Source organism: Chinchilla lanigera, unplaced genomic scaffold (assembly GCF_000276665.1).
Source record: "Chinchilla lanigera isolate Chin_1 unplaced genomic scaffold, ChiLan1.0 scaffold00052, whole genome shotgun sequence".
Taxonomy (NCBI): domain Eukaryota; kingdom Metazoa; phylum Chordata; class Mammalia; order Rodentia; family Chinchillidae; genus Chinchilla; species Chinchilla lanigera.
In genome coordinates this window covers 2,363,202-2,385,010 of record NW_004955453.1, presented here as the reverse complement: position 1 = coordinate 2,385,010, position 21,809 = coordinate 2,363,202, and the positions used below count along the sequence as shown (strand labels likewise).

The window sequence follows — 21,809 nt, the reverse complement described above, 5'->3', positions numbered from 1 at the left end:
GCTCCTGCTCTGGCTCTTGATTTTGCACTCTTGCACTCTTGTGCTCTGCTCTGCTCCATGCTGCCTGCTGTTGCTGATATCTTGCGCATGTGTGTTCTTTAACCTTGGGAACTCATCTGTGGAAATCTCCCTTGGGCCCCCCAAATGGGTGGACAATAGCCTTCCTGTCCACATTTCTACTAGTATTCTGGTCATCTGAGCCCTGGCCAGAGTCACCCATAATGCTCTGCTGACAATACTTTCAGCTTCCCTGCCAGGTCCTCCAAACTCACCCAACCTTTTCACCTTAACTATTTCTAAAGGCTCCCCCACATCTGTAGGTATAACTTTAGTTAGCTTCACATTGCCACATTGGAATAGCTGAGGCAACTAATGCAGAAAAGGAGAAGGTTTATTTAGCTTATGCATTTAAACTCACAGGAGTCTACAAATACAGTACCTACTTATTCCCCAGTTATCTCCCACAAAAGCAGAAGTGGGGAGCTCAATAGAATAGTGCCACCTAAAAGATTTGTGAATGGCTTGCTTGTGCATCCAACATGACTGTCATAACCAGAGAAAAATAAGGGCATTTTCATTTTTGAAAACCAGTAAGAGCCCATGTTTTCTTTAATCTTACTACCCTAGTGTTTTCTCTAGATAGCATGGTCAAAGATATTGAACTTTTTGCTGTGGCTTTTATTATACTCTCTCTCTGCCTGCGGTTTATAAAAATGGTCCCTTTCTCCACACCTCAGGTAACCACATCCTTCCCCATGGGATTTTGCTGCTCTGCTCTTCAGGAGGCTGCACCAATTTCCCAACCTTTGGAGCCCTGGTTGGCTTGTGATAGCCTTGACCAATAGCAGGAGCAAGTGATGAATGCCGGTTCTGAGTTGAGGCCCTAGGAAGCCCTCGGGTGTCTATGCACTCTCTTGGAATCCTGCTGTCAGGAACCTCAATCACCTTGTCACTTCAGTGAACAGCTTGCTAACAGCCAGCCCTCAGCTGGTTGACTATAGGCACATGAGTGACTCCTGCTGTGCTTGACTGAATATGGCCCCGGTCAGCAGAACCACAAACTGCTAACCCATGCACTAATGGACAATAATAACTGCTTGTTTTCAGTCATGAAGTCTGGGAGTGATTTGTTACACAGCAATTGCTAACTGACACATACATTTCTGATTTTAAATCCATGGTCTTTCATGTGTCAAATTGAAAGACCCACAGAGGACACAGATGTGCCTAACCCACACTGTATGCCCCACAGACATGGAGAGCCATGACTAGCTGCACATAGTAGGCATGTAGTGAGTCTATGTGGAATTCTTCTGAACTACAACCATGCTACTTGAGCAGTCCCTGAAAGACATAAGAAGGCCCAGTGGGGAGTGGGAGATGGCAGTGCAGAAAGGCTGTGAGAAGAGTGGCACATGGTAATTGTCTTACTGTGTCTAATCTGTATTGACCAATGGAGTCTCCAAGGGCAGAACTAGGAATAATGTGGGACTTTAGTGGGAAAGATTTGGACAGGAAGTTCATTTTCTAGCTACCCAAAGTCCATGAATGGGCTTCTACTAAGGGGAATGAGTTCCCTGGTGTTAGAGGTGACCAGGCAGAGGCTGAAGAACTCTACCTTTGCAGGATGGGCAAGTTTTAAATGGGAGTTCTACTGAAGGAGCCTTGGACTGACGTGGCTCAGGCTCTCAATTTATTGACCTGTAATGCTCAGAAAGTTTCCTCAAATGCTATTTCATCCTGCAAACTACTGATCCAGACCTTCTGTCTTAGCTGCAAGTGATAGGGAAATACTTTGGACCCCATTTTTGGTTTAAGGAGGCAAGGGTACTGCTCTCCTGCCTGTCCTTGTGCTTTCTTATCTTTCTTATCTTCTAAGCGTCCCCCATACCACACATATCCAATCTTTGGCAAGGAGAGATCTTTCCCTCCAACCTCTCTGCCATCCCCTTCTCCTCCAAACTGACCTCACCTCCCCATCTCGAGCTCCATCCCCCTGGGTTGTGGTTGTGAATCACCACACTCCTCACAAACAGGCCACAAACAGGCCACAATATGTAGCACACATATGATAACAGACAAGTTTAATGACAACATGATGTGGAGTTTTATCCCAGGGCCCTGTGTACTCTGAAGCCCTGGTTGATAGAGACTCAGGGAGGCAGTTGGATCTCAAAGTTCCAAAGGCCTGGGACCTAACGGTGGTGATTCTAATGAAACTCTCCCACCCTGCCAGAAGACCTGCTCCTCATGAGAATAACAGCAGAGAAGCCCAACTATCTCACTTGGACAACTGGTCCTGCCAGTGCTCAGATCTCCTTCGATGTGTATTAGGCAAAGGACAGAGCTTTCTCTTGTGCTGTATTCTTGTTCCATCCAGAGGAGACCTCTGAAGAAAGGTCAGTATTTTGGTCCCAAAGTAAGTCTTTAAGGATTCCCAAGAAGGGAAAAGTGCAGGATGGTGAAAGGCCCTGGACCTTAAGGATAGAGAAACTTGGGACAGGAAGAGAAGGGGTCCTAGAGCTGTTGCTTTCATCTTGATATCTGTGCTGGTGTTTGTCACCCTTTGAGAAGGCATGGATGCTCAGAGAGCCCTTGTGAGGAGGGAGAGAGCGGCTTCATTAGTCCTGATCTTTCAGTGTCTAGAAAAGAGAGATGGGCTCTTGCATTCATCTTCTTTTGCTGTGTAACAGACGGCCACTAACCCAGGGGCTTACAAAGGGCTCCCAGTCATCCCCTCACAGTTTCTGAGGGCTGGCAGTCTGGATGTAGGTCAGCTCAGTCCTTTGCTCAGGGTCTTAGAGGTTGAAGTCGAGGTCTCAGCTGGGCCACATTCCTTTCTGGAGCTCAGGGTCCTCTTCTAAGCCCATGTGGTTGTTGGCAGAATTGAGTTCTTAATGGTTTTACAGCAGAGGTCCCCAACTCCTCACCCCATGGCCCCTTCATGGGCATTTGTATCTTGGTTGTTTTTAATGTCTGTCCCCAGTCTGCTAAGACAGAGTCTTAATTAATAATATAATCATAGGAGTGACTTCCCATCAATTTTGCCATACAGTGTCACCTACTCAAGGGAGGGACTTCCCACAGATGTTGCCATATAATGTTATCCAGTCAAGATGGGACACGTTGTCACTTTTTCCTTATTCTTCTGGTTAGAATCAAGTCACAGGTGCTGCCCATACTCTAGGGGAAGGGTTTAAACAACAACGTGAATCAGTGGGGGGTCACCTTGCTGTGTGGCCACACTGAGTATTTTACAAATCTCACCTGTCTCTGGAGAGCTTGAAGAGGAGATGGCAGAAGTAGCGACAGACTTGAGTGCAGATGCGTTGGAGGAAACAGAGGACCTGCGACCTCCTGAATCAGATGGTAAGGAAGTTACCACATGCCTGCATCCCGGCCCCTCCTCAGCACTCCCTCCTTGAAGGCAGTCAGTCCCAGTCTAGGTCTCAGTTTCTCCATCCACACAAGGGAAGCTGGAGCCATGCCGGTGTAGGGGAGGCCAGGGGCACGTCCTGTGAGTGTAACCTGTGTCATCTTTATTTCAGGTACCTTCCAACAAGTCACCAACCTCCTGAACATCATGGACAATGAGTCTGCAAAGTTGGACGTGGATGGGGCAGGGCCAGACATGCGGAAGACACTGGCCTCAGTGATAATCACAGATAAAGCCACCTCGGAGCCTTCTACAGTGATGAACGCTCTCCTCCACTGCCTGCAGGTGCCGGAGGTAGGACCACCTCACCCTAGGCAGCACCCTCCTCAGAGCTCAGCAGCTTTGGCTGCGAGTACATCCGCCCACTGCCCAGCACACACAACCATCACAGACTAGGGCAGATGGCTGGATGCAGAGATGGGCTACACTGGGCGGTGCTTCCCCCAGTGGGCCTTGGGCATTCACATTAAAAACTCCCTTGTACTGGGAGTCACTTGGATGTACTGTGGGCTCTGGACTGGTTGATGTCTCGGTCTTTTCAGGTTGCTCTAACAGTACCGCAGACCCTGTGGATTAAACAACAGGAACGTATTTTCTCACAATTCTGGAGCCAGAATTCCACAGTGAAGGTGCCAACAGATTTGGATTTTGCAGAGGGCACTTTAGCTTGCTGACAGCTGGACGTTCACTGTCCTCACAAGGCTTTTCCTCTGTGCAGGCGCAGAGAGACAGACAACTCTCTTCTGCCTGCACCTCCTTTATGAGGACATCAATCCCATTGGATTAAGGCCACACTCTTATGACCTCATTTAATCCCAGTTACTTCCCAAAGGTCCATTTCCAAGTATCATGCAACTTGAGGTTGGGCTGCAGCATATGTATTTTGCGAGAGCACATTTCAGTCCTGTTTGTTTTTGTTTTGCTTTTGCATTGGAAAAGCATGCACATGGGCAACTTCTGTACTGTCTCTAAGAGTTGGTTCACCCTGGGAAGGCAGTCTGTCCAGGATCAGTAGTTCCCAAGAATCAAAGATTCAGAAACTACGGAAAATAATAAATGATTAATACCTAGGCTTCAAGCAGAGATTAGTGGCAATAAACAGACAGCAGACAAGTAGGCATGTTTTTAAAAATTAATATGCATCAAAGATTTTTTATTCATTCCTTAATTAGCAAAGAACCAGTAAAACGTTAAAAGCTGTACAAATGAGAATTTGACCTATACAGATATATATTCTTTACTGGACAAATCCATTTGCATTCTCCTGAATGGGAATCATTTTCACTGCTAGGAATGTTTAGAATTTTTCTACAGTTTGACTTCTATCCTTATAAAATTGTAAAATAGGCTAGGCAATCAAAACCAGGCAAAGACACAGACCCTTACAGAGCCTGAGAGTTCCAGAGCACCTGCCACGCAGTACCAAACACTTTCTGAAAGACCACCCAGTGATCACTTTTGCCACTTTCCAAGCTTTTCATACCTTTTCTCTTGTGATCATAAGTATTCTCTAAAAACACTTCCTCATTTATTTCCTTCCCTTCCTCCTCCTTCCTTCCCTCTCCCTCCCTTTCTTCCTCCTCACTCTTCTTTCCTGCTTTCTTTCATCCTTCCTTTTTTCTTTTTCTTCTTCTGATTAACACATAATTGTACATATTTCCAGGGTAAAATATGATGTTCCAATTTCTGTATACATTGTACAATAATCAAATTGACTAATTAGCATATTCATCACCTTAAAGTTATCATTTCTTTAAGATGAGCACATTCAAAATCCTCTCATACAGTTCTTTTGAGCTATACAATGCATTATTGCTAGCTATATCCACCCTCCTGTGCACAAGAGCACCAGGACATTGTCCTCCTCTTGAGCTCTACCTTTGCACCCTTGACCAGCCCCTCCTCCACCTCTTTTCTTACTCTTCTCTTGAGATCTGGTAGCCACCATTTGACTCTTAACTTCTCAGAAAGCAGCTCTTAGCTTCCACATGTGATTGAGATCATGCAGTATCTGCCTTTCTGTGCCTGAGTTACTTCACTTAGGGCAATGTCCACCTGGCCCATCTATGTGATTGATGGAGACCACTATGAAGCAGCCCTCAGCAGGACTTAAATTAACCAATGGGCTTTTCATGTTTACTTGTGAATATGTTCAAGGCCTAGGCTCCTTGTCTGGAGATAGGTGATGGACTCATAGTAAGTGAACCTCTGTGAGTCATTTATCCCTACTGAGGCCTGTAATGGCTGATGACGTTGGAAAACCTCAAAGGATAAGACAAGATCATAGCTAAGGACAGCTGGATCCAACCTCAACTAGATAAAGACTGTAGCCTCAGGCATCTCACTCCTGGGAGGATTAATTTCATACCTGACTTGGAGAAGTCCTTGAATGGTTCCTCCCTTCTTGAGTCCTCCCCTCCCTTCTTCTGATAGCTAAGTAAACATGGGCCACCCAGAGAAGGTCTTAGTCTTAGCCCTGAAAGAATCTTAAATTCTGTGAAAGGGCTTTGATACTCCTGGAGTCCTGAAATCATTCCATTTGCCTCTTTTTATTTAGCCTTCACCATACACTTGTTCAGGAGATCGCAGACCTGATCAGCCTGCAATAATTTAGGGATATTATTAACCGGATATGTGGTCACAAATAGGATTTCATCCTTTTATGCCTAAATAATATTCTATTTCATATACAGACCATATTTCCTTATGCATTCATCTGCTGATTGGCATCTAGCTCAACTCTATTTCTTGGGTATTATGAAACTGTTCATTGAAGATTGACCTTGATCATAAAAGATCTGGTCTTGTAACTTGCCTAGCTATTTATGTAAGGTGCAGTCAGAGTGTTAATTAAGCATTTAGGCCTTCTTAAATGTGCTTTGGCAACCTAGAGCATGCATTCTCAATGAAGTGTTATTGCCCTCAAGAGGAAGGAAGAAAATTGTACTTCTTAGTGTGTAAAACACAGATATGCATACAAGCACATGTACAGTATAATTGTGCTACTAAAATTTAATTGGGGGAGAAATTGGGGAAAATGTCTACAAAGTCTCCTTGGAAAGCAACAATAAAATCACAATAAAGGCTGAGAAACACTGGTCTAGAGCCATGCAACACAGAGTAGCTACTAAGGCTGCAGAATTAACTTCTGTCTGGGAGTTACCAAAAGGAATCTCTGACCAAATCTTACCATCATTTATTATTTGCTGTCCCACTACTAGTTAACCAAAACTAAGATTTCTGTAGTGGATTTTGCCAGCAGAACTTGTAAACTGGAGTGAATTCCTCTTTCTGGGGTCCCCACATCTGCCAAGGTTTCTGGACCTCCTACCGTTTCCCCTGAGGGCTTGGCAGGCAGCAGCAGTACTTGCGCATAGACTCTCTCTTCCTTAAGAGTGGCTTGTCACACCTGAGCAAGTCAGAGCCATATGCAGACGGCACTATCCAGGTACAGTCTCGGGTGCATAACCTGTCTGTACACCTTGACTGTAAGCCAGGTCACTTTAAATGGTGGTAAGTACTGCCCATGTAGAATCAAAAGAGAAAAAGAGACAGGATTCCTGGTCTGAGACACTCCCTTCCCAGGGTAAAGGGCAGGGCAAGTCTGCTTTCCTGTGCTTTCAAGATGATTGGTGTCAAGGACTGTGTGTGTGATCCGTCTGACACCTACCTTGCTTCACACCAACTGAAACAGGAAAGAGAAGATTGATTTGCAAGTCACATCAATAGGGCCAGTAGGAGGCATGGGAGGGACAGAGGAGGAAATGAAGATAGAGAAGTCTACATCTAAGATGTGGTGGGTGGAGAATGGTGGTCACCTTTGCTAGACAGGAAGGGGAGGTTGGGAAGAAGACTTACGGTGCTGGGGAGGTCTATCCCAGACCCTGCGGCCCAGCCGACAGTCTTCTCACCCTCCGTATTTGTTTCCCAGATTTCCACTCAGCGCAAGGTCACCATTTACAACATTCTCCAGGAAATCATCCAGCAGGTGGGGGAGCTGGAGGAGCAGTGCGTGCAGAGGCTGGTCACCGTCGCCTCCAAGGAGATGAGGGAGCACTCGGAGGTAGCGGGGCCCAGGCTCCGTCATGCCCTCCCTTTGTCAGTCTGGGAGCTGGGCTGCTGGAGGGCCTGGGAAGCCCAACACCCTTGCATGCTCACCTCCCCTGCTGAGTCCAAGGAAGTCAAGGGGGTGGAGCCAGCGTGGGGTTAGGGGAGGTTATGGAGGCCAAGTTGATGGTGGCACCACACACGCCCCTGCAGGCGGAGGGCTACACGACGGCAGAGGTGGCCAGTGACACCCTGGTGGCTCTGTCCCGAAACCACTTCAACTTGGTCATGTATGAGCTGCAGCACCACCTCAAGCCCCTCAACCTCTGTGATGAATTTGTCATTGTCACCTTGGCCAAGCTGGCCAATGGCAACGGTAGGGCTTCGAGGTCCCCACCCCGGCTTCTGCCCCGTCAGTTCAGCTTGGCGCTGTCCCGTTCTCCATCTCACTCTGTCTCTGCCTGTCTCTACCTTCCCTTTCTGCTTCTGTCTCTCCTTCCTCCCTTTCATCTCCATATGTCTCTGTCTGTCGCCGCTGTCCCAATTCTGTTTTTGCCTCTCACTTTGGTCTCTTTATTTTCTCTCTCTCACTCCTCCCCTCCTCTTCCCCTCTCTGTCTCCTCTGCTTATGTTGTTTTCTGCCTTCCCACCTCCAGTTTTCTTTTTATTTCTAATCTCTCTCCCTCTCTCTCCTTTCATTCCACAACCCTGAGCTGAGCTCCTGCTCCGTGCGGACCTTGTGAGGGACCCTGGGCCACAGCACGGCCCCTGTGCTCAGAAGGGGCCATAAACGAGTAGATAAGAAGCCCCATGTTTATAGTGTGAGATGATGAGGATAAAGAGAACAGCCTGAGCTCAGGGTATGGGGAGACTGTCAGGTCTGCAGGGCCCTTGGTGAGATGGCCATATTGGAGCCATGATGGGTGATGGGAGGGAGGCTGGTGCACAGTGAACAGCTGTGAGGTGGGCCTGGCTGGTGAAGCACATGTGGAGGAAGGTGCAGAGGAAGCGAGTGGCTGGGGGCGTGGTGGGCTTTCCTGAAACAGGAGTGCTGGGAGAGAGCCAGAGGGCTCCAATGCACAATCTGGTTTGATGAGATGTCCAGCAGAGAGGCCCGATGGGCGGTAAGTAAGCAGAGCTCAGAGGATATGGGCTTTACTGGGCAGTCTCAGACCGCAGGGGTGTTCAGGCCAGTGACACCTGGGGGAGGAAGTAGAGGAGATGGGGGCCCAACTTGGAGTAGTCTTAGGAGAGAGAGGCAGGGTGGTGTCCTGAGGCCGGAGGAGGAAGGACTGGTGCTTTTCACTTAGGATGGGGCCCTGGCTCGACGGAGTTGTCATGGGTTGGGAATACGGCATTTAAAATACAGACTCCGTTGCAGCTCCCATTGCACGGTACTGCAGGGCCCTGGCCCCTGTCCTTGGCCGTGGTCAGGGTTGCAGGAGCCGTGGCTCTGCCTGGGCTGCCTGGCACCGCCACAGAGTATCTTATGCAAATCACTGGCCTGGGAGAAAAATCCGAATTCAAACTTGGAAATGTGGTCTCCGGTGAATCCAGATCACTCTGATGGCAGTGTCGTCAGACACTATAAACCAGGATGCCGTGCCACTCAGGAAGCAAGGTGCCTACTGTGCGCGGTTCTGCCAAGGGCACCAGCAAGATGAGGCTGGAGAAGAGGGACAGGGGACAGTCTCCCTGTGTGCTGGAGTAGAGGCCCGGCTGGGACCGAAAGAGAAAAGGGTTGCAGCTGGGGGGATCCAGGCCTGGGACGCTGCCACCAGAGAGCCCGGAGAGAGGGACCCAGCCAGCCAGGCAGACTGTATTATTTTATGACTGAAGTCCATGTTGTTTCATGGCAATCAGGCCTGAAGAGCGAGCGTGCCAGGCTTGGAGAGGGGCGGCCCCTGCCAGAGGGTGGGTCTTTCCCCGTTTCTCTTCCCTCCAGCTCCACTTCCTCCTGGCTCTCTTCCACCACCGGTCTAAAGCCTTCTCTCTCTTCGCGACCTGCCAGCCCCTTCCCGGGGCGGCTCCCTCTTCCCCAGACTCCCTCTGGCGCCCCGTGCAAGCTCCTGCGTCTCTCCTCTTCTCTCTCCATCCTTTCCCCTTCACCCGCTTCGGGCTCATGCTTGCCAGCCTTGACTGGCTCCTACCCTACTTCCGGTGACCCTAGCCAGGGGGCAGTGCTCCCCAGCTCCGGGCTGTCAGAGGTCTGGAGGCGGTGGGTAGAGGGCTTGTCCTCTGTGGCTGTCCTGGCTCACCTGCCTTCGCCCTGAAGGTGCTCTGTGACTTCTTCCCCACCCCACAGTATTTGAGTTCATGCCATACATGGGCATCACGCTGGCTACAGTGTTCACGATGCTGAGACTTGTTGAGGAAGCCAAGATGCGCCAGGTGATCTGTGGTGGTGCGTGACCCCATGGGCCTGCACGTCGGGCCGGATCAGGGTGCAGGAGGGGAGGCAGGGTGGTGGGGTTGTTGAACGAGAGGTGTGTTGTGTATTCGTTCCTGAACATGAGCTCAGATTCCTGCTTTGTTTGGCCTCTGACTGCCTCTTGGGAGCTGTGGCGGGGTCATGTGGGTGGCTCGAAGATCCTGGCTCAGGGGGAGAAAGCCAGCACTGTGAGTCCGAGGGGCTTCCTCCGAAGCTAAGCATTTCAGGAGAGCAGAGAAGAGCCGTGGAATTCACAGGAGGGAGAGATGAGGACAAGCGTCTCTCTTTGCGGTGGGCAAGTCTCTGATGCTGTCCAAGTCTGATGAACTCACCCCCAGATTTGAGTACTTCACATTTTTCTTTTCAGTCCTGGGGACTGAACCCAGAGTCTTCACACTGAGTCGTAGCCCTAGTCCTTTTCTATTTTTATTTTTTCTCTAATTTTTATTTTGAGCCAGGAACTGGCTAAGTCGCTAATTGCCTGAGCTAGGCTCTCCGAGTGCTGAGATCACGGGTGTGCCCCCATCCCCTGCACGACTTTGCACCTTGGTAGGCCGAGAAACCCTGATGCCCGAGAAAGTGGGCCAAGTGTGTTTGCTGCCTTGTGCACTGGAACCCCAGGTTGGGGTGGGAAGTCATACTCCAGGCCCTGCCTTTGACCCTGTGTCCTCCAGGGCACATCTGTGAGCTCCCCTCTCACGTGCACACAGGTGTACCGGGGGCCCAGTGGGTGAAAGAGCAGAGCGCGAAAAACGTGGGCCGGATGTTCCGGTTCTGCTTCCGGCTCCCGGCCCCACCTGCCTCCCCCTGCTCTGTAGCCATAGAGGTCTTCTGTGAGACGGTGCAGTTTTATCTGAGGCACCTGGAGGACAGCACATACCCCGTGATGACCGAGGAGCAGTTTGCTACGAAGCTGTTCCCCGTGTACCGCTTCATGGTGACCGTGTGGCTAAGACATCCCAGCCCCGAGGTGAGATGCACCCTCTGGAGCTCCCTGGGCGATGGGGCTGGAGATGCTCAGGGACCTCAGAGGGCCCAAGGCCTGATGGGTGGCACCTGGGGACCCACGGGACTTGCCTTGTGAGCCAGGTCTGATACAGCCCCCGCTGTGAGGTGCAGATCGCCACACTTCTGACGGTGCTGTGACGGGCAGGGCGATCTCTGGGCGGCTCGCGTCTGGGAGCCAGTTCCACACCAACTCCTCGATGTAGTACTAGTTCACAAATGAGGAAACTGAGGCATAAGGAGGTCCCCTGGCTTGGAGGTGGGGCTCGACCCATTGCGCCATCTGCAGACTTCAGGGTGAGGTCTTGACTCCCCCTCCACGGCTCCATCTGTGATGTGTCCTTGGGTTCTGTGGATGGGGCTGAGGTCCCTGACCCGGCTCGGGCTGCTGCGGCCCCATTTCCTGTGTCAGGTGAAGGTGGCGGTCTTCAAGTCCCTGAAGCCCATCCTGAGCCTCCTCCTGCCCGACGATAATCTGCGCGAGCAGGTGTATGACTACATCCCCCTGGTGCTGGCCCAGTACCAGAGCAGCCTGGAGCCGTGCTTCATCTCACAGGTGAGGGTGGATGCCACACCCTGCGTGGGAGGCTCTGGAGACCTGCGGTGTCAGCTGGTGGGGGAAGGTAGGGACGCAGCAGACCCAACATCTGCCCCGACATCCGGAACTTGCAGGGTTTGTGGGAGAAGAACTCTGTCATTCATGGGGAAGGGATCACATCCCCAAAGGCCTCAGAGGCTGCAGGGAGGTGGTGGCCTTTGGATTAATATCTTACAGCTGCTATAACTGAGACCACAGGGTCTTGACTAATTACATCTATACAGACCCTATTTCCTAATGAGGTCGCATTCTGAGTTCCAGGTAGACATGAATCAGGAGGACAGGACTGCCTTAGGCTGTGTGAGGCGAGACGCTGCAGGGCTCCAGTGGGTTGTGTGGCCTGGGCTGCTCTACATTGTAAAGGGGTCACTCACCCATGAGCAAGGCACTGACCTGGGGTATAAAAGCGAAGAACAGATGTAAGAGACTTAGGGAACCACCTGTAAATTCTGGCTAAAAAGTGGGATACATGTCCAAGTACATCCTAGGAGTGAGGGGTGGGAAGGGTCTTGAATGCTGTGCTCAGTGACCCAGCACGGCCCCTCCGGAGGTTCACTGAGCTTGGGGCCCACTTGGGCTTGGTGGGATTCAGGGTCAGGTCAGCAGGTCTGGCCAAGGCCAGGGGCTGCAGACACTGTGAGGCTGCAAAGCCCTGGTGCCTGACCTTGAGTTGGTAGGAGGTCACTTGCAACCAGGAGTCCATCCCTTGCAGGTCTTGAGACAGATTCTGGAAGCATCAGTCACCACCAACACCCCCATCCCCCAAATGCAGCTCCATCCCATGTTCATGGAACTGCACGCTCAGGTGGGGCGGCGAGCTCAGCTGTGGAGGGCATGAGCAGGGTGGGCTGCGGGAGGTGGCCTGGTCTCTAACTCACTGGCGTGCCGTCTGCCTCCTTGGGATGCAGACACAGCTGGGCTGGGCTGGGCTGTCCCTGTGCCTCTGTCCCCCTGTGACCGCCCCCTCCAGCCTCCTCACCTCTCCCTGCACAGGTGTGTAGCAAAGGCCCAGCTCTGCACCAGTACAACAACCAGAACCTGGCGGAGACCGTGCAGTGTTTCATGGCCCTGGGTGAGGATCTGAGGGTCTGTGGGGTGTCCCCCGCCTGCCCCTAGCTCTGCCACAAACCCCTGGCCACGAGGTTGACCACAGCACTCCTTCACCTACAGCTCGCTCCTACCCCAAGGAGCTGATGAAGTTCTTCTTGGGCCAGATGGAGACAGGCAAGGAGGCCACCTGCGTGGCCACGCTGTCCCTGATCAAGGCTTTGGTGAGCGCAGACGGTGAGCAAGCGTGGGGCGCGCGGGGTGGGCAAGGACGGGGTCCCCTTTCACCTCAGCCGCTGCCCTTCCCTCTTAGATAATTAGCACTGCTAGGCGAGCCAAGGGAACAAGGTCTCCGGGCTCCTTCAGATTTCCTAACCTTGAACTTAACCAGCACTGGGTTAAGGCCCACCCTCCCCGCCCCACCCTGCTGCAGCTGAACCTGCTACTAACCTCTACAGGGAAAGCAAAGCTAGATCGAAGGCCTACCAGACCATGTAGGCAAAACCCCAGAGTCCCACGGACTGATTCTCACCCTCACCCTCTGACTCTAATCTCCAAACCCAAACTCCAAAACCCGGCCTTGGTATCAACAGGAGGCCGTCGTTCTAACGGAGACACTAGCTCATATAGCACCCGTGTGAATTCAAACAAGGTGCCCTCTGGTGGTAGCATGCAACTCTGCAGGCACGTGACAGAAGCGCCTGAGGGGCTCTGGCTCAGCCTTAAAGCTACAGGCTTTCTGCAGTGTACAAATTGGGCACTTACACATGAGAGACGTTTGTCATGAATCTTTTCTTCTTAAGGAAATTCAAATTTAAATAACAATAAGATCCTTTTTATCTATCCAATGGCGGGAGATGATAAAGATTACAGCTAGAGTTGGCTTAGCCTTTCTTTTGCAAAAGACCGATAGTAAAGATGTGTTGGTCTTTATGGGAGGTACATTTTTACAATAATTGCTCAACTCTGCCATTGTACAGAAAGAACACCAATAGGCTGCTGAAGGTGACTATGTTTCAATAAAACTTTATTTACAAAAACAGGCTCTGGGCCGGATTTGGCTGATGCACTATTCTTGGTTTATCCCTCGTCTAGAGAAAAAAAGAAACCAGCCCCTTATACTTCATCGACAGGGATTTAAATTGATAAACGATTCTAGGTGCTTAATTAAATAGGGACAAGACTTTGGACTCAATATTCCAACTTTTGTCAATTGTGAAAAGGAAGCAATTGTCCAGAATAATTGGACAGAGATACTCCTTAAAGCATTGTGCTACAAGAAAATCATGAGAAACAGCCTAAATGCTTTCTGTGGGGATAAATAATAGCTATTGGCATAATGAATATTATGCAACCATTAGAAAGGGCATAGTCCATCTATACTTTCACATGGAAAAGCTGCTCTGTCCATATTAAGCAAAAATTATAGTGTGGGAATGTTTATAAACCTCTGTTACATGAAGAAAATCCAGGTTCATGTACACGTAAACTACTTTAGAAGGACACACATACTTTATTACAAGTGGTTGTCTTTTATTTTAATTTTGCAGTTATAACCAGAAATAAAGTTTTCATCTCAGAGATGCAATCTCAAAATTCATTCTGCCTTCATGCCTGATTACCTGCCACTGCCCCACCTGTCCTCATTTCCTTTTTTTTTTTTTTTTTGTGATACTATGGCTAGAACCTGGTCCTTTGCACTGAGCTACATCCCCAGCCCTTTATTTTGAGGCAAGGTCTTACTACGTTGCTAAGTTGCCTAAGCTGGGGTTGAATTTGCCAATCCTCCTGCCTCAGCCTCCCAGAGTACTGGGACTACTGGCTCTCTTCCCTGCTCCAGAATTGACTCAGTGACACCTAGTCTCAAATGCAGCCTTAACCTGAGCACCCTTACTTTCCCATTGCTAAGCCAAATACCAAACACCTCAAGTTAAAAGAGGAAAGGTTTATTTGTGGCTCATAGTCTGCAGAGGTTTCAGTCCATAGTTGCCTGGCTCCAAGGCAGGACTACATGGCAGAGGGGCATTGTAGAGGAGAAACAGTCCATGGCAGGGTAGGCAAAAAGCAGCAGCAAAAGCTGCCTCCCTTTCCCTTTCTTTTCTACCTAGGCTTCAAAAGTGTTGATTGAACAGTTTTGGTTGAACACCACAGCCAGGGTATGAATCCATTCAGGCTACATCCAGAACCATGCTAATCCAATCAGTGGACCTAGCCAGTTATCATACACTCGTACTCCATATTCACACACTCCAGATGCAGCCACCTCTGACAACCCCCACCCATGAGTGCATGAGGTTTTGAAGGGGTCTAGATACAGCAATACTAGACCTCTCTGGGACTTTCTCAGGGCCCTTTCCTCCCTCCCTGAGCCCTCCTCCTCCACACATGGCCCTGTGGTGTGCCAGGCACCATGCTGACTCATTCAGCTTACAGCAGCTTGGTGAGGGAGGCGCTATTATCATTCACAGCTCACAGAGGAGGAAGCAAAGGCACAGAGGGCTTCTGATTCACCTGAGGTCATTTGGCCAAGTGCGGGATCTGAACCTGGCCTGCCTGGCTCCTGGCCCACACTTCTGACAGCTGAGCTTGCAACCTGGTGTGCTCCGAGCAGGGTGCTTGGCTACAGGGACCTTGTGCAGAGCTCTAGCGGACAGCATCGGGGTCAAATGAGGCCCTCCCTAGGTAGCGGCCAGGGGACAAGGTGTAAAACAGTGTCCATGCCTCCCACAGGCCCTAGCAGAAGGCACTGCTGCTGTAGGGACTGGAAGGGGAGGGTGTGTCTGGGGAACCCAGAGCAGAGTGCCATAAGAAAGTGGCCCTAAGTGTTGAAGGTGTTGGAGGGGACTAACTGTGAAGTGACAGGGCCCAGCCACTTGATGTCTCGCTGAGTCACCTCCCTCCAGGCCTGCCTTCCTTTTCCAGGGCCCAGAATGAATATCAGGACCATCGGCCTGGCCATCCGGGTGGTCAAGAACTCCCTCTCTGATACCCGGTCCAAGGTAAGAGGGCGGGGATCTAAAGTGTGTGATGTGCGGCTCTGCGAGGCACCTGGCTTCCCACACGGCCCAGTAGCCTCTGTGGTTCTGCTCGGAACCCTCCTTCCATCAAGGACCTGGGGTCTGCTAGTGGGGAGCCTCAAACACCATCCGGCTGCGGGAGAGGCCAGGAGACTGGCCAGGCCACACTGTGTGGGCCTTTTCTTTGTTTTGTAGTACTTTGGGCTGAAACAAGGGCCTTAGCACGGTGCTACATCCCCAGCCGTTTTATATTTTTTGTTTTGAGATAGGATCTCCCTATGTTACTGAGTGGCCCAGGCTGGGCTCGAACTCGGGATCCTCCTGTGTCAGCTTCCCAGGGTGCTACGATTACGGGCCTGCACCACCGTGCCTGGCCTGTGCAGTGCTTTTTACTGCATATGACAAAAGTGACAGAGGGACTCAGGCTCCAGAGAAGCCCCAGGCAGCACAAAGTATAGCTTGGGGTCTGGCTGCAGAGGGAGAGAAGGGGTCTTTGGGTGGCAAGGGCAGCTGTGAGGAATTCAGGGAGGAAGTGAGGCGCTAGGACAGGAAATCAGGACAGAGCTGCGGAGAGGAGAGCGAGGCTGGCCCCGTGCATCCCCCCCACAGTGAGTCCCACTGTAAGACATGGATAAAGGGTTGGTTTTCCCCTTGAGGGCCCCTAAAGTAGGGCAGCGCCTGACAGGAGATGGGGGTACGGGGCTCTGAAAGGCACGCTGCAGAGAGGGACCCCAGATGAGGCAAAGGGTGGTGGACAGAGGAGGCGGTAAGTAGCCAGGTAGTACTTGGGGCTTTTCTCAGCCCGGAGCACCCCCGGTTCCTAGGTGTCTCACGTCACTGGAGTCGGGGTAGGGCTGAGCCCCCACCCAGAGTTTCCTGTCCCCAGCCTGCCCTCAGCCATGCCCCTTTAGGTGAGAGCAGCTATTCTCCGCATCATCGGCCAGTTGGCTCAGTCCGGCTACCAGGAGAAGATCAAAGGCTGGGGCTTGAAGTACGTGTCTGTGCAGCTGACCCTGTCCACCTACAGACTGGTGAGCAGCCCCACGGCACCCCACACAGCAGCCACTCTTTAGAAACAGTCTCCAAGGTGCTGAGCAAAGTGTACTACCCAGTGTACCTACACAGGATGACTCAAAAATTCAACAAGTGTCTCCATTTTTAAAAAATGCATTACAGTTAAAGACATATTACCATAAATCTCCATCAAAACACTTCTCTTTGCTTTCAACAGACTTACTCCTCTGTCCCTGCCATTTTCTGCAGCAGTTTTAGAAGTCTTGCCTCAAATAAAAATATTCAAAAAAAATTTCACTTTTCACAGCCATTTTAACTTTGGGGAAGAGCCAGAAGTCACAGGGTGCCAGGACTGGTAAATAAGCTGGATCGGGCATGCTATGAGGCTTTCCCAAGCCTGCATTTCTGTTGGATGGCACTCGGTGGCAGCATTTACTAATTTTTTTAAATCATGTCTTGTAAAGACACTCACAAGACTTCCAGCACTGCTTCAGGAAGTGCCAAGAGAGATGGGATAAGTGCACTGGGAGGGCAAGGGTGTATTTTAAGGGGACTTAACTGCAGTGTGTCTTTTGCTGTCGTAAGTTTTTCTTGATTTAAACATTCACGCTGTATTTGGATCATGCCTCCTATGCTAACCCTACATAGCCACTCATGCTGTAAGTACAGAGACAGAGTGAGCTGGAGGTTAGGGTAAGTGCGGTCTTACCGGCAGGAAGCCCTTGCCCAGGAGAGCATGCTGGAGACCCAGTGTCTGGGCATGGAGCCCCCGGGGTGTGGGGAGACTGTCCTCCATATCATAGCAGTCCCCTGCCAGGCTCCCAGCGGGGCTTCCTGGGTTCTGCCTTCCAGGAAAATCGCCGGGAGAACTTTTATCAGAAGGACTTGGAGGAGAAGATGGTTCACAAAGTCACCATGGACACCGTGAGGATCATAACTTCTTCTGTCAGTGGCATGACCAATGTGAGTGACTCTCTCCCCACCCCGTGGGCCACACAGCAGAGCCGTGGATCCTGTGTGCACCTTGCAAGTAGAGAGTGGAACTGAGCATGCCCAGAATTCTGCCCTTCCTGTGTTCCCTTCTCACTGCCTGGGCATCTGGGAGACTCTTCCCTTGTTTGAGCTCTTGCCCTTCAAAACTCAATTCTAGAGCCAGGTTCTTGGTGAGACTTGTCCTCCTTCACTGTATTCCCAGATGCTAGGAGTATGCCTGGCACACAGTACACAGTAGGTCTCAATATGTTTCACTTGACTTAGAGAGTCCTGAAAAAATGTTGCCTTTATTTTAAGGACCTTTCAGTTTAGTTGTGCATGTGCATGTCTGTATGTGTGTGTGCATGTGTGAGTGTGTTTAAGAAAACACTATAAACATTCAGCAAGTTCCTACGATATGAAATACGTGAAGATACATGGTACAGGGACTCACTATGACCCCATGGAGTTCACAGGTGATAGGAGAAACAAATGGTCAACTTTCAACTGCAGTGAAATGTGACATAGCAATAAGATAGGAAAAATGGATTGTGAAAGCATTGAAGAGTGAATGATGACCCACAAAGTCAGATCACAGGCTAGACACTTTCTGTCCAGTGGCAGCTTACTTTAATTGCAGAAATAATAATGGCAGCTATAGTCTTGGAGTGCCCACATGTAGCAGGTACTGTGGTAGTTGAACCCAAGGGCCATCTCTTGTAATTGGGAGGGAGGTTTTCCTATTTCATCACCCTGATTTTGCAGAGGAAGAAACCAAGGCTCAGAGGGACTTCTTAACTTGCTCAAAGCCTCTCAGCTGGTAAACAATCCAGCCAGGATCAAAAAAAAACCCCTTTCTAATTCACTGTGCTGCTTCCCTGGGGGCACGCAGGAGCTGAGAGATTCTCATTCTGATAACTAGTTCTGCTCAAGCCACTGCACTGGTTAGTTGGTGGCGGACGAATTCCCCCAACTCCTAGGTTTAGGGTGGGGTAGAAAGGAACCTGGAGGGGCTGGGATCTGATCTCTCCTCCAAGGAGAGTGGAGATGGTAGTGAAGTCACAGCTGGAGACTGCTCTGTGAAGCTGTGTCAGCCGGAAGACTCATCTAGTTGGCTAGATGTGAAAATAGACTAGCGCCACCAAGGGGCTGCCCAGTATGAAATGTGCAGGCTGAGCCAGCAGGCTGGAGGCCAGGCAGGGGTGGGGGCTGCCATCTTGGGGGAGAATTTCTTCTTCCTCAGCAAATCTCAGTTTTCTGCTTAGAAGGTCTGGACTTGCCTGGCTGAGACCTACCTGTGTTATCAAGGGTGGTGTCCTTCAGCGATGAAAAGCTGTCATCATGGCTATGTGACATAACACCACTCCATTAGTGTTTGAGTGCCTGGGCAGCTTCACCCTTGATACATATATATATCTATATGTATATCTATCTATCTATATATATCTGACCATCACAACCAGCAGGCACAGCTGGGTCATCTGCCCAGCATTTAGCTCTGGGGGGTTTGGGATGAGGGGAAGGCCCTGGATATAATGGGTGTAGGATTAGTAAGAGGCTAGCATGGATGGGTTGGGCCCAGCTGAGTGGAGGTCACCTAGATGCCACTGACAAGATCGAGGTCCGCAGAGCGTCAGATCCAGGCTGAGCCTGCCAGTCAGTGGGTCAGGGGCAGCTCTGGGGAAGTCCATGGGAAGCACACTGTGGATGGAGCCTGACCAGTCTCCTCAGACAGCCATGTGCTGCGCTAAGCTCATCCTGGGCCCCTTCCCCATCCCCTGAATGCCAGGAGTTCTGGATGAGACTGCTGAGCTACATCATGGAGACAGACTGCATGGAGGCCTTGACCCCCATCTGCATCAGCCTCACGAACCTGGCGACGGGCCAGCTCCACAGCAGTGACCCGGAGACTGGTGTGGCTGGCAAGGGCAAGCGTGGTGGGTAGCACCCTGTACCAGACAGTGGAATCAGGCACGAGGGCCAGCTCCTTATAATCCTTTCCCTTATGCCCCACAACCAAATGTTCCTGTCTCCAGCAAGCATTCAGAATGTCCCAGACAAATGTGAGGCTGTGCTAACATCTTGCAGACTTTCCCTTGGTATCTCACTCCTCATGTGCTCTTGTCCCCATCTGGCATGTCTAGTCCCCGACCCCACCCTGGGGCCTCCTGCTTAGCCTTTCTCCAGTTCCAGCCTCTCTGAGACAGCTTAGAGGAACTATCGTTATCCATCCAAGTCCGCTTGGTCCACCTAAGGTAGGCACTGGTAACACCAACCTCTCAAAAAACAGTGACTATGCACACTGCCATACATTGCCACTGTCCCTCTTACTTCTCACCCCAAGGGGGCTGCTGTCATGGGCCAGGGCTTGCAGGGAGTGGCGTGGCTGATGACAGAGGTGAGCAAAGGAAGCCTGTAAGAAAAGAGATGGTGAAGGACAGAGGATGCTCTGAGTTGGATCTGAGCAAAGCTATGTGGCCCCTGAATTCTTCCTCACGGCCCTCTCACCCCTGAGTCCGAGGCTGAGTCTTTTCCTATTCCCACATCTGTGACTTCTGAGGGGGCCTGACCCTTCCTTTTCCTTTCCACCCATGAGCTGAAGGTTTGCTTTTCACAGGTCCATGGATTCCCAGTGCCTACAGACAGGACAGGGTGGGAGCAGGGTGTCTAATTCCTGCTGGTTTAACAGAGACTGAGGCTTATCATAGGAAACAAACATTGTCATGGCAAGTCTTGCTCCCTCTTCAAAATGAACATGGGAGAAAAGTACCTTCTGAACCCAGCCTATGAGCACAATTCTCCCCTCTTCCTTGGATAAGCCAATGATAATGATAATCTTTATAGGAAAATCTCCTGTGCCAACTCAGTTTCCCTTCAGGGGGCAATGGGATCACAGTGGGGAAACATCTTTCAGGGTAAAAATGGGGCACGTCCTGGGAAGGGACAAGCAGCCTCAGTGGGGTGGTATCTCCTTCCTCAGTGGACCTGCCTGCGCCTCAGAAGCTGCTGGCCCGTCTCCTGGTGAGTTGACAACCTGTGCGTGCCCTGCCCTGGTGAAACCATGTCCCATCTCACATCTCCCCTGAGCTCCTCATTCCCAGGGAGACTGAGAGAAAGGAGCTGGGCATAGCTGGGACAGCTCCCAGATTCCTCTGCCCAGAGAATCCCCAGGACACCGCTTGGGTCCTGGCTACCCTGGGGGTGGGTTCTGTCCTGTGGACATTCATCCATGCTCTACTGAGGCTTGGTGAGGAGAAAATCTAGATCTGACCTCATTCCCTTCCTTTCTGCCGCATCTTCTCCATCTTGGAGATCCTCAGGCTCTGTTTAAAAACTGCTCACTTTGTCCAGTTGCCCTCCTTTACAGTGAGGGCAGAGACAGGAAGTAGGGTGCTCAGCCCCGGCCCCATTGATATCCTCCAGGTGCTGATGTCATCGCCCTACAAAGGGGAAGGTCGTGGGGTAGCCATGCTCAACCTCCTGAGGACGCTGAGCCACAGCATTGTGCCCTCCTTGGCCAGCACGTGGCAACAGGAGATCCCTCTACTGGTCCAGTACCTGGAAGGTGAGGTGCCCATCCTTGTTGGTCACGGCTCAAACAGGAGTGCATGCTCTTGGTGTACCTGCAGAATCTCCTTTGGGCTTAGACATCGGCTGAGCAGCTTGGGGAGGTGGGGAGGGATATGCCACACGTGATGGGGAGGGCCTCAGATGCCGGGCTGAGACTGACCCAGAGGGCAGCAGCAGAGGAGCGCAGCCCATGAGCATGTGTATGTTCCTGCAGAGCACACTGAATTCACTTGGAATCAGAAGGCCTGGGAGGACAAGCTCATTCAGGTGACTGCCCTTCTGAGGCCTGAATGGGGGTGAGAAGAAAGTTCATGGGAAGGCATTTGGTAGGATTGCCTTGTGGGGAGCTTAGGGTTCCCTAAGGGACACGGACTCCTTCTGTCAGAGAGGACTTGGCAAGTGTCAAGTCCACAGCTCTCTACCAGCAAGGCAGAACTGACAGTGCCAAATGCCTGCAGGAGCAGAGCAGCAGCACCCTCTCACCCACTCCAGGCTCAAGACGCACAGAGCTTCAACCGATTGGGGCTGCAAGGAATGAATGGTCTAGAGACTGGGGGAAGGAGGTCCAGAAAGGGCAAGGCACTACTCAAACTTGCATGGCATGCCCAGAGCCTAGCTGAGGACAGTGCTGGCATCCCTCGGGCCTGCCTCCCAATGTCTTCTCCCTCCCCA

At 51.1% G+C, this 21,809-nt stretch overlaps 1 protein-coding gene across 2 annotated transcripts in view; it reads left to right on the top strand.

Annotated features, from left to right (window-relative positions):
- Positions 1-2,119: 2,119 nt before the first annotated feature.
- The window catches only part of Mroh2a (maestro heat-like repeat family member 2A), a 44,992-nt gene continuing 25,302 nt past the window's right edge, over positions 2,120-21,809 (top strand). Inside the window, exons 1-19 of one of the 2 annotated variants that reach the window (XM_013519892.1) lie at positions 2,120-2,399; positions 3,280-3,369; positions 3,549-3,730; positions 3,979-4,065; positions 7,368-7,499; positions 7,697-7,859; positions 9,789-9,887; positions 10,733-10,884; positions 11,332-11,475; positions 12,230-12,322; positions 12,511-12,589; positions 12,688-12,801; positions 15,487-15,563; positions 16,493-16,612; positions 17,448-17,558; positions 19,357-19,504; positions 20,548-20,588; positions 20,991-21,132; positions 21,352-21,404. In XM_013519892.1, coding sequence (XP_013375346.1) covers positions 2,324-2,399; positions 3,280-3,369; positions 3,549-3,730; positions 3,979-4,065; positions 7,368-7,499; positions 7,697-7,859; positions 9,789-9,887; positions 10,733-10,884; positions 11,332-11,475; positions 12,230-12,322; positions 12,511-12,589; positions 12,688-12,801; positions 15,487-15,563; positions 16,493-16,612; positions 17,448-17,558; positions 19,357-19,504; positions 20,548-20,588; positions 20,991-21,132; positions 21,352-21,404 — 2,103 coding nt within the window. In that variant the 5' untranslated portion in view covers positions 2,120-2,323. Of the gene's footprint in view, positions 2,400-3,279; positions 3,370-3,548; positions 3,731-3,978; positions 4,066-7,367; positions 7,500-7,696; positions 7,860-9,788; positions 9,888-10,732; positions 10,885-11,331; positions 11,476-12,229; positions 12,323-12,510; positions 12,590-12,687; positions 12,802-15,486; positions 15,564-16,492; positions 16,613-17,447; positions 17,559-19,356; positions 19,505-20,547; positions 20,589-20,990; positions 21,133-21,351; positions 21,405-21,809 lie in introns of those variants that run through there. The other variant, XM_013519893.1, reaches the window with a different exon arrangement.